A 15770-nucleotide genomic window follows, 5' to 3' on the forward strand; every position below is an offset into this window, starting at 1 on the left:
TCTGGCTTAGATTCATGCAACTCATTGCTAACACATGAAGATTAACAGAATATAAAACAAAGTCCTTCTGTCTTCTCCATGGTTCAAGGTATCCATGAATACATCAAGCCAGTATTCAATTCACATACCAACTCTCAGAGCCAGCATAATGTGATCTAATTTTTTAGGGAAGTCGGTCAAGGAAAAGTTAACGAGATTAAGCTTCAACTTAAAATTCCATTTTAATGCTTTTGGAAGACACACAAAATACAATACAGCCTGAAGGACCTTATATCGTAAAATACAGCTCTGCAATGTCAAGAAACTCTACAAGTAACAGCAGGCAGAACCCACCACTGTGCATTCTTGCAAAGTCTTCAGAAACGGTAAAGAAGGGATTAAAAAAAAAAACACAAACCACAAGAAATGCTAGGAAAAGCACAATACTCACAACTTAAGAAATGTCAGAGATTTCAGCCAGTTCAATAAAGGCTTCACTGGTACTACAAAATTACTCAAACACTGTGGAAATTGGTTGCTTTCTTTCAAGAGTGTAAAAAGTTATCATTTTAAAAAGCGCTTACACAAACATTTGCCAGAAAAGTCTTAGAAACTGATCTTCAGTAACCATGGTACCTTATTTCATTTACTGTGATCTAACATATCATTCTGAAGTGCTCCTCCCTACGAACAGCTGAGGATACAGTCCAATGTACCCAACCCCTCCATGGCAAAAATGGATGGAAATAAAAAAACAAGGTACAAGCAACTTCAATATCATAACTATGAATAGAGTAGTTACTGAAGAAGAATCCAGTAATGATGAGGTTATTTTTAAAAATGTAGTCTCACATATTCTTATCTATGCTTTTATAAATCAATCAATCAATCAATCCTCTAGATACACTTACCATAGATAAGAATACAAACCACTAGGCACATTACACCGTCACCAAATCATGGATAATGTAATGAAGCTTAGAGTGACAATCTTTGATTAAATCAGTGGTATCTGACACAAGAGAATGTGACACTATAACCACACTGGTGATGGTGGTGCACAAATGCAGACAAGGCCTCCAACTTTTAACTATCTTCTTGACATAATGATGTTTTGGCCAACATATGTTTGTATTTACTATAAACAAACTTACAAAGATATCTAAGGTTTAATGGCAATTTGTTACTAGTATTAAGGCTTCTGCACATCAGCAGTTTTGAAGATAGAAGAATGGAAACCAATAGGCATTTTGAGAAGCCTACATAACACTTTTGCTACTTCCTACAATATGTAAATATTTTGTGCAATGGACGTAAGTGTAAAAAGAAATCATATGCAGTGGTTGAGTAAAAAAGAAACCTTAATTCCCATTAACGGAATTATAAAAGCAATGCACATATCAATGTTTTAGCATTAGTCAAGAATCTAGTTATATTACTATGCAAGAGATGTATAAGCAAACCTTTTTCAGTCAGCTAACTTTCTGAATCTGTAAATAAATGCAAGGGTGAGATTTAAAAAGAAAAAATAATTTTGGAGCTTAAAAATTGAGAAGAATTTAGTGACTTTTACCTTCCTTCCTAGAATAACCTCATGCAAAGATTTGCAGAGAATGAAACACTTTCCCAGTAAAAACACAGTGCCTTGTAACTACTCTGAAGGCAAATGTGATTAATAAAAACACTTACTGGCCTAGCAGCACACTTGCCTCGCTAAGAGCTCCCCATCTCCCATCTCACAGCTGCTATTTTCCAAAAGAAAGTTTCCATACATCCATCACCAAGATATTGGCAGTCTGACACAACCCACAATCCACCACATGTTATCTGGCTTTGGATATTAATTCAATCTCTGAATGACAGACTTTGATCCTGATCTTGTAAAAATGCTACTTACCCTACCAGATCTTATGCCTTTGAATAATACACCAGTTCACTTCTGCCTTCACAGTTTTCTATGTTGCCTGATAACACTACTAAAATCATGAGAAATGCATAAATGTGCCAAGGAAGTCCTCCATAAGTGTAATTTTAGACAGTGTAGTAGGGTCAGAAGTTTCACTAGGAAAGTATTTTAGAGAAGTCTCCAAGATCTGACAGAGATCTAGAATCTTCCCTTACCCTAAAAATCATTCAAAGGAATAGTTATTTCTTATGTTCTAATATCCATCAACTTATAGTTAGAAATTTATCACACCTTACTGAAAGAAAAGACTACAACATCAGTGAACCAAATCTGATTAATTTCAGCAGCTGGATTACAAAAAATTTGGCTCCCACTGAAGAACTCCTAAAATACAAAAAAACTGAGTCCAAAAAATGGGTAAGCAAATTATGGCATTGCTGTACAATTATTTCTGACAGCTTGTGATAATCACAGAATCAGAGAATTGTTTACACTGGAAAAGATCTCTAAGATCATCAGGTGCCACCATCAACCTAACCCCACCACGGTATTCACAGTGAAACCATGTCTTTCTTTAAGTGCCATGTCTTCATGTTTTTTCAAACATTTTTAAGGAATGGTGATTTCACCACCCTGGGCTGCCTGTTCCAATAGTTAACCACCCTTTCAGTAAAGAATTTTTTCCTAATACCCAATCTAAACCTCCCCTCCACCAACCTGAGGCGATTTCCTCTTGTCCTAACTATCACTTGTTATCTTGGAGAAGAGACCAACCCCACTTGGCTACATCCTCCTTTCAGGGGGTTGTAGAGAGTGATAAGGTCTCCCCTGGGCCTCAGCGACCTTCCTGTAGCAAAGAGACCGAACCTGAACACAGGATTTGAGGTGCAGCCTCACCAGTGTTGCATACAGGGACAATCACTGCCCTGGACTATCACTGCTGGCCACACTACTCCTGGTCCAGAATAGGATGCCACTGGTCTTTTTCAACACCTGGCTCACGTTTGGCTGCTGTCAACCAGCATCCCCAGGATCTTTCCCAGTGGTTCTCTACTGTAAACCCAAGCTTTCTTTGGGCTACTTGACTGGAGAAAACATCATGGAATTTCTATTCAAATTTCTATAACAGGAAGCAAATATAACAGGATGCCAGTATGTGGCACTTAGTCTGATCTTTTTGTCAGGATGGCCAAAAACAAATATGCGAATTCTTACATCTCATCTGAAGAAAAAAAACATTTTATAATCTGCTTCTGGAGGGTTATTTTGTACCCTGCATTTTCTTATTTCTTAGAAAGACTAGACCACCCACACTGGACCCATTTTCAACCTAAGTTTATTTATTAAGAAACTGAACAGATTAAAATAAAAACGCCAATGCCAGGATGCTCTATCTGTACCAGATTTTTTAAAATGGCCCAAAAAGTAGATATTGATGCATCATTACATATTTATGTTTTAAGGTAACATCCTGACATTCAGAATTTCTTTTCATTACAAACACTGGGGTCTTTTTTACTTGACTATTCCTCTGAAATACCAAGCTTTTGAAACATATTTTCACATTCTCACACAGAGAGATGACTGATGCATCTTCTATTTTGCAGACTCAAAAGCAACCTACCTAAACATGCTTCTGCTTTCAAAGCAGACACATTTTAAGGATTAACTGTGACACTGCCAAGAGATGAGACACCAGTGAAGAGAAAGAGAACACCAACTCCCTTGATGCCCACCAAAATTCAGAATTCTTGGCATGTAATCACTCTGGTCTTCATCGAGATGATTGATGAAGTCTTGCTACTTTGTGAGACCAGACAAGAAATTTTATCCAGTGAGGTATCAGAAACACTTCAGAAGAATTTCGGTAAGACTTTTGAAGGACTTATAACAAAAGCCACTTTGTTTGCAAAGCAAGCAAATTTATATCAACATTTCTCTCCATCACAGATGTCACAGAAGTTTATGAACCAATGCCAATGTCCTGAGAACATTTTGTCTAGGAGACATCTTCAGGCTGAAATCTTTCAGTTTCCAGTAAATCACCTCCCTCTCTACTGACTCCATGTGAGAGGCACCACTGTGCTGTACCAGAAGAAAACACAAGGAAAAAAAAAAAAAGAAAAAAACAATTGTAAGCATTTGCTGGACTGTCAGAAGCAGAGCATCAGGGCCACTCACAACTGAGCTGAATCAACAGCAGCTCACAAAGCAGATTGTACATCTGATACAGAAAGATCAGGAGCAAAATAAATCAAATTTTCCAGTTGTTATCAAAGTGTATGGCACCAGACTGCAGCAGGAGCAGCCTGCTATCCATGCTGGGTTTTTGGGAACATTTCACAACTGGTCAGTTTTCACCATTCCTTGAAAATGCTCCATGCACCAAAGCCACAGGCACACAGATAACTGGACAGAACAGCGCAGAAAAAATGTGACTCAAATTTTCTCTTTCACACAAGCTACTATACACAAATTTTTCTTCCTCTTCCTAAATATTTAGTATATTGTATATCTCCAGGATAAAAGCTGAAGACTACCACTAATAATACCAAGCAGGCTTCAAAGCTTGTCTCAAAACTATGATCTTCTTTCTCATAACAAGGGTAACAACTCTCTTCTTCACACTTCAGCTGTACAGTGTTCTGTTGGCACTTGGCAAAGATACTGAAGTAACAATGTTTCTATTCTTAAGAAGTATGGGTCATTAATAGCATTACCAGCTCTCTAAGACCTGAACCAACACAAAAAGAAAAGCAGCAAAGCCAAGAAACAACTTTCAGTAGATATTCTTCCACTTTAGGCCTTCATTGACTGTCATGTGGTATATGAACGTGAGGTATGAAAGCCGAAAATAGGAAGTCCGGGCACAGGGGCGGCGGACCTGAAAGCTGAAATGGGACATTTAAAGACAATTCACCCTGCCCTGCTCCGGGCTTTGCTTACATAGGGCGGGAGCCGTTCCCCTCACCAGGGGCGAGCACGGGAGGTCTGGCCACAGCCGGGAAGCCGGGCAAGGGTATGAAAGCGTTCTCGCCCCACGGGGAGCGCCGGTCCCGGCAGAACACGAGGCTCCGCCGCAGCACCGCCCCACGGACAGGCTCCGCCGGCGGCTCCACGAGGCCACCCCGCCCATCCCCCGCCCGCGGAGGCCCCTGGCCCTGTGCTCACCAGCCCGTCGATCTGCACTTGCTTGACGGCCGAGTCTCCCGCGGCAGCGGCTTTGCCTTTGCCCTTGGCGGCGCCGAAGCCGCCGCCGGCAGCGCCTGAGCCTTCCTTGCGCGACGCCATGGCTGCCCTCGCACCGCCGGAAAAGGAAACGAACCCCACCGGAAGCGGCGGCGCGGACGGGACGGTGCGCGACTAAACGGCCCCGGGTGGAACGCGGCGGTGCGCGGGTGGAGTCCGGCATTGCGCGGTGCTGCCTCAGGGTTCCGGGCCGGGGTCGGCTCGGTCTCACGGGCCCGGGTGTGCCTGAAGAGGCTGCGCCCTGTGCCCGGTCCCTTGTGTTCTGTACCCTCTCCCTTGTGCTCTGCACCCTGTCCCTTGTGCTCTGTCCCTTGTGTTCTGTACCCTGTCCCTTGTGTCCTGCACCCTGTGCCTTGTCCCAGCTCACCTGGCATGGGACAAACCGAGACAGCCTTCCCTGACAGCTTTCCTCCCCACAGAATCGCAGAACCATTTACTTGGGAAAAACCTCCAAGATCTTCGAGTCCAACTTATGACCAAACACCACCTTGTCACCTAAGCCACGGCACTAAGTGCCACGTCCAGGCGTTTCTTGAACACTTCCATCGATGCTGACTCCACTCCCTGGGCAGCCCGTTCCACTTTTCAATCGCCCTCTCTGTGAAGAAATTCTTCCTGATGTCCAACCTAAACCTCCCCTGGTACAGCGTGAGGCTGTGTCCTCTGTTCTAGTCACTTCTTCCCTGGGAGATGAGGCCAACTTCCATCTGGCTACAGCTTTCTTTGGTTCCAAAACATGGAATAAGTAAAAAAAAAAAAAAAAAAAACTTTTAAGAAAGGATGTTCTTTGACATCTGATCTTTGTATACCTTCAAGTCTAATCAACAAGAAAGGAGATTTAATCTATGAATTAGATAGCAGCTAACAAGGTCTAAGCGATGTCCAGGTGTTAGAAAGAAAAAATATTTGTTGCCTTGTTAAGGTTTAGTGCTGAATATGCTTCAGTGATCTGAGACCTAGGGGAAAGTTAACAAAGAGCTTGGGAAGAAGGATGTGCCACTGACAGTGGACACAAAGAATGCAGAATTTATGGGCCACAAGGACATTTGGCAGAACTAAACAAAACTAATAAGGACAACTCAGCAACTGTGCTGAAGCAGCTCCCATGGGGTAAAAGTTAATTTCAGCAGGGGAAAATCATTACTCAAGAAGCCCACCAACTCAAAGGAAGAGAATGCAGACTAATTAACATGAGAAGCAAAAGAATCATTAACCAACAGAAGACAGAACACAATAAGAGAACTAAGTGACTTCTAATGAATAAACCTTAGTGCCTTTGCTAAAATGCATAAATAGTGAAAAGTTTTGGTAGTCATGCTGGCTTTGTGGATTTGCCATCCAGCACCTCTTTCTGCACAGAACTGTAAATAAATCAAGTACCTCAACTCTGTGTGGATTGGCTTCTTGCACACTCTTGCGCACCGCTGAAAGAACCTGTTTGGGCAAGAATTTCAGGGAGATGTAGAAAGCAATAAGGACCCCCTTGAGCCTCCTTTTCCTCATGCCACACACCCCCAGCTCTCTCAGCTGCTCATCAGAGCTGTGTTCCAGACCCTTCACCAGATCCATTGCCCATCTCTGGACTCACTCCAGCTCCTGAATATCCTTCATGTACTGAAGGGCCTAAAACTGAGTACAAGATTTGAGGTGTGGCCTCACCAGTGCCAAGTGGAGGGGAAGGATCACTGCCCTGGTCCAGGTGCCAGCTGGCCCCTGGCAAACCACTTCTGACAGCCCAGGAACCTCCATCTGTGCACTTCCGTGGCCACCTTGGGCAGTTCTGATGCCACAGGGGTACGAATTCCCAGCCCTGTTGCTGGGCCAGCCCTGGGCTGCAGTGAGAGCTCCCCCACATGGTTGACGAGACTCTAGTCTTGAGGGAGGATTTACACCGAATAAACCTGCATGTGTTGAGGAAGATGTACTTCTAATAAATTTAAAACTTTGTGTATTATCTTTACAAAAAGCAAACTGCTGTGGAGTGACGCAAATATCTGTCCTGAGCCTGAATAATGAGGCATCAGTGTAAAATCTTAGCATTACGCAAATCACTGAATTATCAACTTCTCATGCAATTCTCAGGAACAAGTTCGTGTTGCATTAAAACAGTTGGTTTTGCTTTGCTGCTCTATTTTGTTTGAGGTAGGGTTTTTTTGTGTGCTTTTTAAATTTAATTTCAAATTTTACTCTTCAAATTCCTTCTGAAAAACGCAACAGGCGGTGAAAGGCAGCCCTACAAACCCCCCAAATCTGTTCAGACACTATGCCAAATATGTAACTTCATAAAATACATCTTTTCAACAATGTAGTTAACAGTAATTTCCAATTAAGGGTGAAGAACATATTTATCAACACCAGTATTAAAAGTATCTGTATTTGCCTGCAGACACAGACCAAACATTTGCCTGTTCCTATAAAATTATTCTAACATCACTTAAAACTGTCCCTAGCAGTTGCTTGTGTTGGTGCTGGAACAAATTCAGGCAAAGAATCTAGTATAATAATCATCCCATCAAGGCAAAACCTATCCTAAATGCCATGATATCACTGACTAGAATCGCATTGACTCTAACAAGAAATCTGGACACCCAGCTCTGCTAAGGACACCTTGTGATCGATGGAGGGAACCCATCAGGATCATCGAGTCCAGCTCACAGGGCATCCCCAAGACTCACACCACATGCATGTGTTGTCCCAATGCCCCTTGAGCTCTGTCATGCTGTGACACTTCCATGGGGGGCTGTTCCAGTGCCCAACCACCCTCTGGGTGAAGAACCTTTTCCTGATATCCAACCTAAGCCTCCCCTGACTCAGCTTCATGCTGTTTCCTCAAGTGCTGTCACAGGTCATGAGGGTGAAGAGATCTGTACCTGCGCCTCCGCTTCCCCTCCTGAGGAAGCTGTAAACTGCATTGAGGTCTCCCCTCAGTCTCCAGGCTGAACAGACCAAGTGACCTTAACTGCCCCTTGTACAGCATCTCCTCAAAGCCCTTCATCACCTTGGTTGCTCTTCTTTGGATGCTCTTTAATGGTTAAATATCTTTTTTATATTGTGGCACCCAAAATTGCACTCAGCACTTGAGGTGAGGCCGCCCCACCGCAAAGCAGGACAATCCCCTGCCCTGCCTGGCTGGTGATGCTGTTCCTGATGTCCCCAGGACAGGGTTGGCCCTCCTGGCTGCCAGGGCACTGCTGGCTCATGGTCAATTTGACATCAACCCCCAGGTCCTTTCCTTGGAACTGCTCTTCAGCCTCTCATTCTCCAGTCTACACACACAGCCAGGGTTGCCCTGTCCCAGGTGCAGAATCCAGCACTTGCCCTTGTTAAAGTAAATCTGATCAAATAGTTCTAATTAAAGAAAACAAAGAGTACAAAACAGTAGTATGGCAATACAGTGATTTTCAACTCCGATCCATGGATTGCTGGAGACCCTGTGGAATACTTCAAAGATGTTGTTGAAGGGTATTTAAATAGAAAAGCATACCTCCTGACAGTAGACGCACAGTACTTTACCACTGGCAAATTCTTAGGGATCTGAAAAAGGATGAAAACTCCTTGATAATACTAATGTGATGTATTATCCTGGGCTATGAAGTTTTTGAACAGCAAGTCATTGTAATTTTTTTTAAAAAAACAACAAAAAAAACCCCCAAACAAACAGAAAACCAAAACCAAACCAAACAAAAAACCAACTAGCCAACAAAAAAAAAAAAAAGAAAAGAAAAAAAAAAACACAAACAAAAAAAAGCCCCACCAAAAAACCCAAACAAGTAGCTACAGCACAGAACATCACCATGTTTAGAGATATTGCTGTGGGCACACAAAATATCCCTATTCAAGGGACTGGCATAGGACTCACTACTTAATGCACTGCCAGAATAATTGAGTCAATGTTGTTAATTATGATTAACATGAAAAATGAAAAACAAATATCAACTTTCGACTTTATAAAACTCACAAAATCACTGCAGGCAAGAGGCCATAAAAAATTTCACCATTGAAAATTCTGAATTCTTGAAAAGGAGGCCACAAAAAGGATGTCAGTCTGAAGAATTTAGAAACATTGCCTAAGCTACTAAGGAAAACCACAAAACAGAAGAATTTAATCACAAAATACTTTAGAAAATTCAAGTAGTGCACAATCTCCATTAATAATTTTTAAATTATACTCTAAATCAAAAAACAGCTGGAACCAACCAAAACCCTTTAATTCCTCAGTCCTGTTTAAGTTAAAACTTTGGTGAAACTGAGGTGTGTCATATCCCCCAAAGCACCTCTGCACCATAATAGGGCTATGAGCAGAACTAGAGTTGCTAAATAGAAATTATCTGATTAGGGTTCAAAGATATAATCCTTTCCAAATCGTCAGACTGACTTTACCTTAAGGGCTAAACCAACCTGAGTTTCATTTGTGTATGCTGCAGGCTAACACCATGCACCAGAGATGGGCTAGCCTGCAATGACTTGTTACCACTTGGTAAACAGGTCATGTCTGAATTCTGTGTTTTTCTTCCTTGCCCTCTCAGCAATTCCAAGTATTTATAAGCATAATGAATACTTTAATTTCATTATCACAAAATGTAGAGGGATAGGGAAGAATCACTTAGGATACACATAGCAGTCTGTACTTGCACTGAGACATAACAACACCCAAATACAAACTTGCACAAATAACTAGACTGGTTGCCTAAACCAACATTAATTATGTTAAGAAAATAAATAATTGTTTTCAGCAAAATAATCACCTAAACTCACTGGCAAAACATTCTCCGAACACAATTAAAATTGCCTTGTAATATCTTGCAGTTTACAGAGGTTGCAAATTCAGAAAATCTCGGTATTTTGAAAGAGGTGATGTACTCAGGCTCAATATTTCAAACATGGAGAAACACAGACTTGTGGCACATCTCTCTATGAATACATTGGTGACCTTTTTCACTGTGCTACAAAGGGAACGTGCCTACGCTGCCTCGGCAGGCCAGTGCACTGCTTATAAATGAAGAAAGAACCCAACATTTTTCTGAGTAAACTAAAGCTTGTATTTGGGAGGAGTGTTAAGGCTGTAATTAATCCTCCTGTTCAAGTATAAAGCTATTCCACATAATTCTATGCTTGGCATGGCCTTTGCTCCTTTTGAAATCCCTTTCTGACTCACAGGACACCTTTTGATAGGAGCCTCTCCTTTACATACCCCTCTCATACCCCTTCAGAAGAGTGAAAATCCTAATGACAAGAGGTCCTTCTGTATCTGTGAAGGTATCTGTGGTGGGTTGACCCTGGCCAACAGCCAAACACCTACTCAGCTCTCATCCCCCAGCATGAGGGGAAAACAGAAGGATGGCAAGAAGATTTGTGAACAACATTTCCGAAGCCATGGAACAGACAAGATCTCTTAAATGTTTGTTCTTTTCTTTCCTTTGTTTCCCCCCTCAGAAAGATTTAACAGGGACCCTCATGTCTCACCAGCAGAGCAGTTTTGCCAGGTGCATGCCTCTGTAACAGCATAGAACCTATAACTGTAGTTATGTTCAGCAGCACTGTCTGCCACATGCAGGGCAATTCCAAATCCCAACTCCAGCCTCAGGAAGCAGCCTTGTCTATAAGCCTTGTGTAATTCAAGAGTTTCAGCTATTTGTGTCCTGCTGACCACAGCAATTTAAGACTCAGAGAAATAAAATATCCCCAGGCATACCAACCCATGTTAAGGTAGGTTCTCCCTGATAAATGAGACAGCACTCCATTCTCAATTTGTTCAGGTATCACTGATCACCAGCTGCAACTCACTGAAGTCAGGACTTTTGCATACTTATTTCTACAGCCTCTACAACATTCTGTTTCACTGACAAATAATCACCTTCTGAAGTGTCAGGTATTCATCTAATGTTTACTACATTCCACAGAGGAGCTCAATGGGAAAATTTAAGATCAGGCTACAGAAATGCATAGGCATTTTGTGCAGATGGATTTTTAATTATTATTATTTCTCACGAGGCTAGTTGTGATTTTAGATGTTAATGATACCGATGCTGAGGTCTAGTCCACTTTTTTTGTCTAATTTTCTTCAAGACAATCAAAGTGAAGGAATTGGTTTTATTTTTGCTGGTTGGTTTTTGGTTGTTTTGTTCTGTTTGTTTTTTTTTTTTAATTTGAAGTGGGAAACTGAAAGTAATAAGGTGCAGGAATGATAGAAAAATGGTAAAAGTGGGAGGTGCAACAACATAGAACCCCTGAGGGACAAATACCAAATACAATAAGGAACTACGGGACTAGAATATAAACTTGGAAAATTCAATTACTTTTCTGTAAGAATGGAGGTTTCAGAGGCCATGGAAGGCTTCAGCCATTCTGTTACACAGGCAACCTTTTAGCATTTACTGGACTAGAGGTATAAGCATTATATTAAAAAAAAATGGACAGCAGCATAATAAGGTATTTCTGCATGTGAAAGAAATATTTAAAAATGTAAGCTCTTTCCTTGGGAAATTTGGGGATTTTTTCAACACTCAGTTTTTTTTCTCTGCTTTCTTCAATAGATGTTTTCCAATAAGTGTTTTTATTCTTGATAACTTTTTGTTTCAGGTGTTTATAGGTATTTTTTATTATTAAAAAAATAATTACTACAGAACTTACTTACTTACAGCACTTACTACAGAACCTCAAATCCATTAGCATACAGCTAACAGGAACAAAAAAATGACAAAGGAATTAATGATAAAATTGCCTAATTGAAAATGCATTTGATAAAACAAACTCAGACATTTTAAGTGCTAATTTTGGCCTGTAAAACAAGGACAAGGTGTTTCACAAAGTTACTGTGTGTTTCTAAGCAGAGCTAGACTCTTTCTAGAGAAAATTATGTACATGTAGGGAGCATATGTGATTTATTGCCATGCTGTAAAAATGCCACTTTTCTGTTCCCAGTAAACTGATTTCTCCCTGAAATCAATGAAAAGGTGAAAAGATACATATAGCTTCTCAGGCAACTGAATTGAGTTTTCTGGCATAGATCAGAATTTTGGTCATAAGTTAATTTCTTGTAGGTAGGCTTCCCACGTAATTTCTCTTTTGATGTCAATTTGTTCAGCCTTCTCTTCATAATCAATTAATCAATTAATTGACCCTTCTGATTCTTGATTACACACAAGCCAACCCATGATGAATATAACATACCTTCTCTAAGGAGAACAAGAACTGAGGAAATGGAAATAAGCATATCAAAAATCCAAATTATTTTATGTCTTCTGAGCTTCCTGTCATGTCCAAGGTAAGATCATGTAGGTGTTTAAGAAAACCAAAATGGACTTACATTTACTTTGTATCAGAAATAGTAAAATGGGGAGAGGGATGTTCTGTTCAAAATGAAGCAATAGGCACAAGAGGAGGTGCAAAGCATCACTGTTCTTCCCCTCTCCCTACCTTGCACGTCAGGTATAGGATAGTCAGGATTTCATAAGGTATCTTCCTCTCTCCTGTGTCTTTCACAACTGACAAACTGAAGTTACAATTCCAATCCTGGGAACTCCATGAAGACATCACATTTTTCTACATTATGGCACTTTTACATCCTTCAAGGGCTTCTACAAGTGAGTTCAGAGCAGCAGTACTGCAGTATGTCACACGTGGTGCAGAATGGCAGCTGACTGGTGCAGATCTTGAGGAACAGTGCAGGGAGGGAAGGCTGCTCCAAAACAATGTCCTTGTGTGTCCTTACAAGAGCATGAAACCAGCTGTTTAACATGTACATCTTAAAGTGCAGCATCAACCAGAAATGCTGCATAAACTAAAAGACGTGCATCAGAGATGTGAATCTATTCAGAAAGTTTAGTTACATTGGATAAGATCTGATTTTGTTCATCTTTCATGTGAATTTAGCTCAAGGTCAAAAGAAAATGGCAAAGCTGGTTTAACATCTGAGGAACTGTCAAGAATCCTACTGGTTATTTTCATCCCTATAATTTCTTTCAGCTTAATAAGAAAGGTAAAATTGCCTGCAAAACCTTTATTCTCCAGAGCATTGTCATAATACATGCTACTATAAGCAGTCACTTAAAACTTGCATTGATATTCTCTGTATTTTATTTCTTACCCTTGTGAAACTAAATATGATGGTCTCTACATTAAATGTGTGTTTCCTATGATAAATTCAAAGTTTTAAAATTTAAAAGACAGTTAATGTGGGACGTACAGTGATTGGTACTTACAGTATTTAAGCCAGAAATCATTTTCTAGCTACAATAATGGTAGAGTCAGAAAAGCAGAAAGCTTTGTCATACACAAAATTCTCATCTGCTGAAATCATATCAATCCATGAAGGAAAAACAGAACTTGTCACAGCCATGGTTACTATAAATCCAGATACTGCATTCCGATGAAATATCAGAAAAATAGGCACTGTAAAAGAAGAATGCACATGATGAAAACTAAAATTCAAAAGCTCAATACCAGCTCCAAGGCAATGAAAGGAGGGGCCAGCAATGAATAATATATACATTCTCACAAATATGATTTAGCAGTAAATGCATCTGAATCTTCTTCTGTGGCCTATACATAGCCCAGAAAAATAAGTAAAAAATACACCTAGGAAAATATTTTCAGATAAACTCCAATAATGTTTTATGGCCTGTGTTTATTACAGTTTGGGTTTTTTTTAATGTTGAAATTGAAACCTTACCCTTTTCTTTTTTGTAAATCAGTTCATTTCTCATATTTAAGCATGGTGCTAAGGCTTACTGCAGATAACCACTCAGCACATTTGCCCAAAGCAACACATTCAGATTAAAAAGGTCTGACACAGGAGACAAATTCGGGAGAACCAGAAGCTATTTTCTCAACAAGCTACAAACATTTAACAAGTGCCAGCTATTAAGGGAAATCCTTGTAACTAGGCCTACATCAAAGCTCCTTTGATAAAGAACAGCTTTCACTTCAAGTAATCCATGTTACAGCAATTTTGTTATTTAATTCTACTACTGCATTACCTAGCACTCAAAACCAGAGCTGAACTCATTTATAAGAGATAGTCTGCTCTGCAAAGAGCTAATTTTCTGTTGGAGCACATTTTGTGTGCAGTGTGCCTGGTGAAGTCCAGTTTCCTGTGATGCTTTTTCTTGGAAGTTCAGCATGATCTCCTCCCACTTTGGATAAAGAAAGAAGGTCTTCTTCAGTGACACCTTTTTTCATAAATGCTGTCTATTTACCTACTAAGTATTAATATTATTGATAAAGACAAAGGAACAGTTTTGTCAGATCAGAACTGTACCCAGAAACCTATATCCTGTCTAGCAGAAAACAAGGACTTGTATTTCAGAATAAGAAGTTCCCCATTCAAATTCTGTCTCCTGTCTTTGGACAAAGCAAGTCACATTCATAAGGCAATGTTAAAACAACCTCCACATTTCTCCTCAGGCTCACTTCCACAATGACACTGCTGGTAGGTAGGCTACTGAAGATGCAAGTGGTTTGTTAGTTCTTCAATAAAATGCTCACTTAAAAGCAAATAAACAAACCCCCAAAGAACAAACTAAAAGAAATCCAAAACAAAAACAAACAAAATCCAAAACCAAACAAAAGACAAACAAACAAAATCCAAAACCACCAAACCTCCCAAAACACTAGAACACTCAAAACCCCAAATTCAAAGTATTTTGGTGGTGCAGCCAGATAACTGATGAAACTTTTTAATTAAAAATACATTGGCTAGAAAATTCTAAAACAGAACGTTCCCCTGAGGTTTATGACAAGCTTGCTGTGCTACTTACACTCTTTGTAAGGGTATGTGGAATGCTAAAGTATCTGGTTCAGTGCATTTGTTCAGTATAAAAGACAAGAGGGCAAGTGATATATGAAACACACACAGGTGCAAAAAAATTGCTGAGTAAGTAGATGGTAACAAAGACAAGAGTGGGGAGCAGAAGTTTTGAGGCCGTTAAAGTAGCTGCCCAGAAAGACACTCCGAAGAGGGTCTGTCTGAGCTTTATCTCTGGTAAAAATAGGAAAACATGATTATCCATGAGTACCACAAGATATTTCATGGAGTGTGTAGGACTGGGTAAAATTTCTTATGGGATATCAGCAGGAGTCTGCAAAATTTTCTATGGGATGTTCACAAAACTGGCCAAAGGCAGGGAGAGGAAGGATCAGGGAGAGGAAGGATCAGGGAGGATCTAGGAGGACACATAGGAAAATGAGATGCAAGGGGACTCACATGTGAGCTGGCAGCATTCAGTATGCTTGTCTTTCTGAGCTCTCTGCCTGATCACAGCCACCAGTCCTATCTTTTTTTGAAGCTAGCTTCTAACTTTTTTTTTTTTGCACCTAAGTATCCTGTCCCAGTGAATTTAATCCTGTGGATGTGTGATCTGCTATCAGATTTAAACTGGATTATCCAGTGAGCAGGAGACACACATACATGCCAGGGTCCAGGCACAGGCATTAGATGGACAGAGGGACCATGGGGATTTGTGACTGAGGGTGTTCTGGTGAGTACAGGGAGTGAGGGTGTGTGAGTGATCACCTGGCCATTTCAGTCCTGTTCAGCTGGAGAGGGGGAGCAGGACTTCACTTTCTGAACTTGCATTATGTGTCACTTCTGGTAGAGCTCTGTGGCTGTCTCTGTTAGTCTCCTCTGTGTGTGCCA

The 15770-nt window shown here is 40.6% G+C and overlaps 1 protein-coding gene across 1 annotated transcript in view; it reads right to left on the minus strand.

The window, feature by feature from the left end:
* The window catches only part of EIF3H (eukaryotic translation initiation factor 3 subunit H), an 85219-nt gene extending 80037 nt beyond the window's left edge, over positions 1-5182 (minus strand). Inside the window, exon 1 of the mRNA XM_062503563.1 lies at positions 5057-5182. Coding sequence (XP_062359547.1) covers positions 5057-5176 — 120 coding nt within the window. The 5' untranslated portion in view covers positions 5177-5182. The remainder of the gene's footprint in view (positions 1-5056) is intronic.
* Positions 5183-15770: the final 10588 nt, after the last annotated feature.

The sequence above is a fragment of the Cinclus cinclus genome, chromosome 1, assembly GCF_963662255.1.
Source record: "Cinclus cinclus chromosome 1, bCinCin1.1, whole genome shotgun sequence".
NCBI lineage: Eukaryota > Metazoa > Chordata > Aves > Passeriformes > Cinclidae > Cinclus > Cinclus cinclus.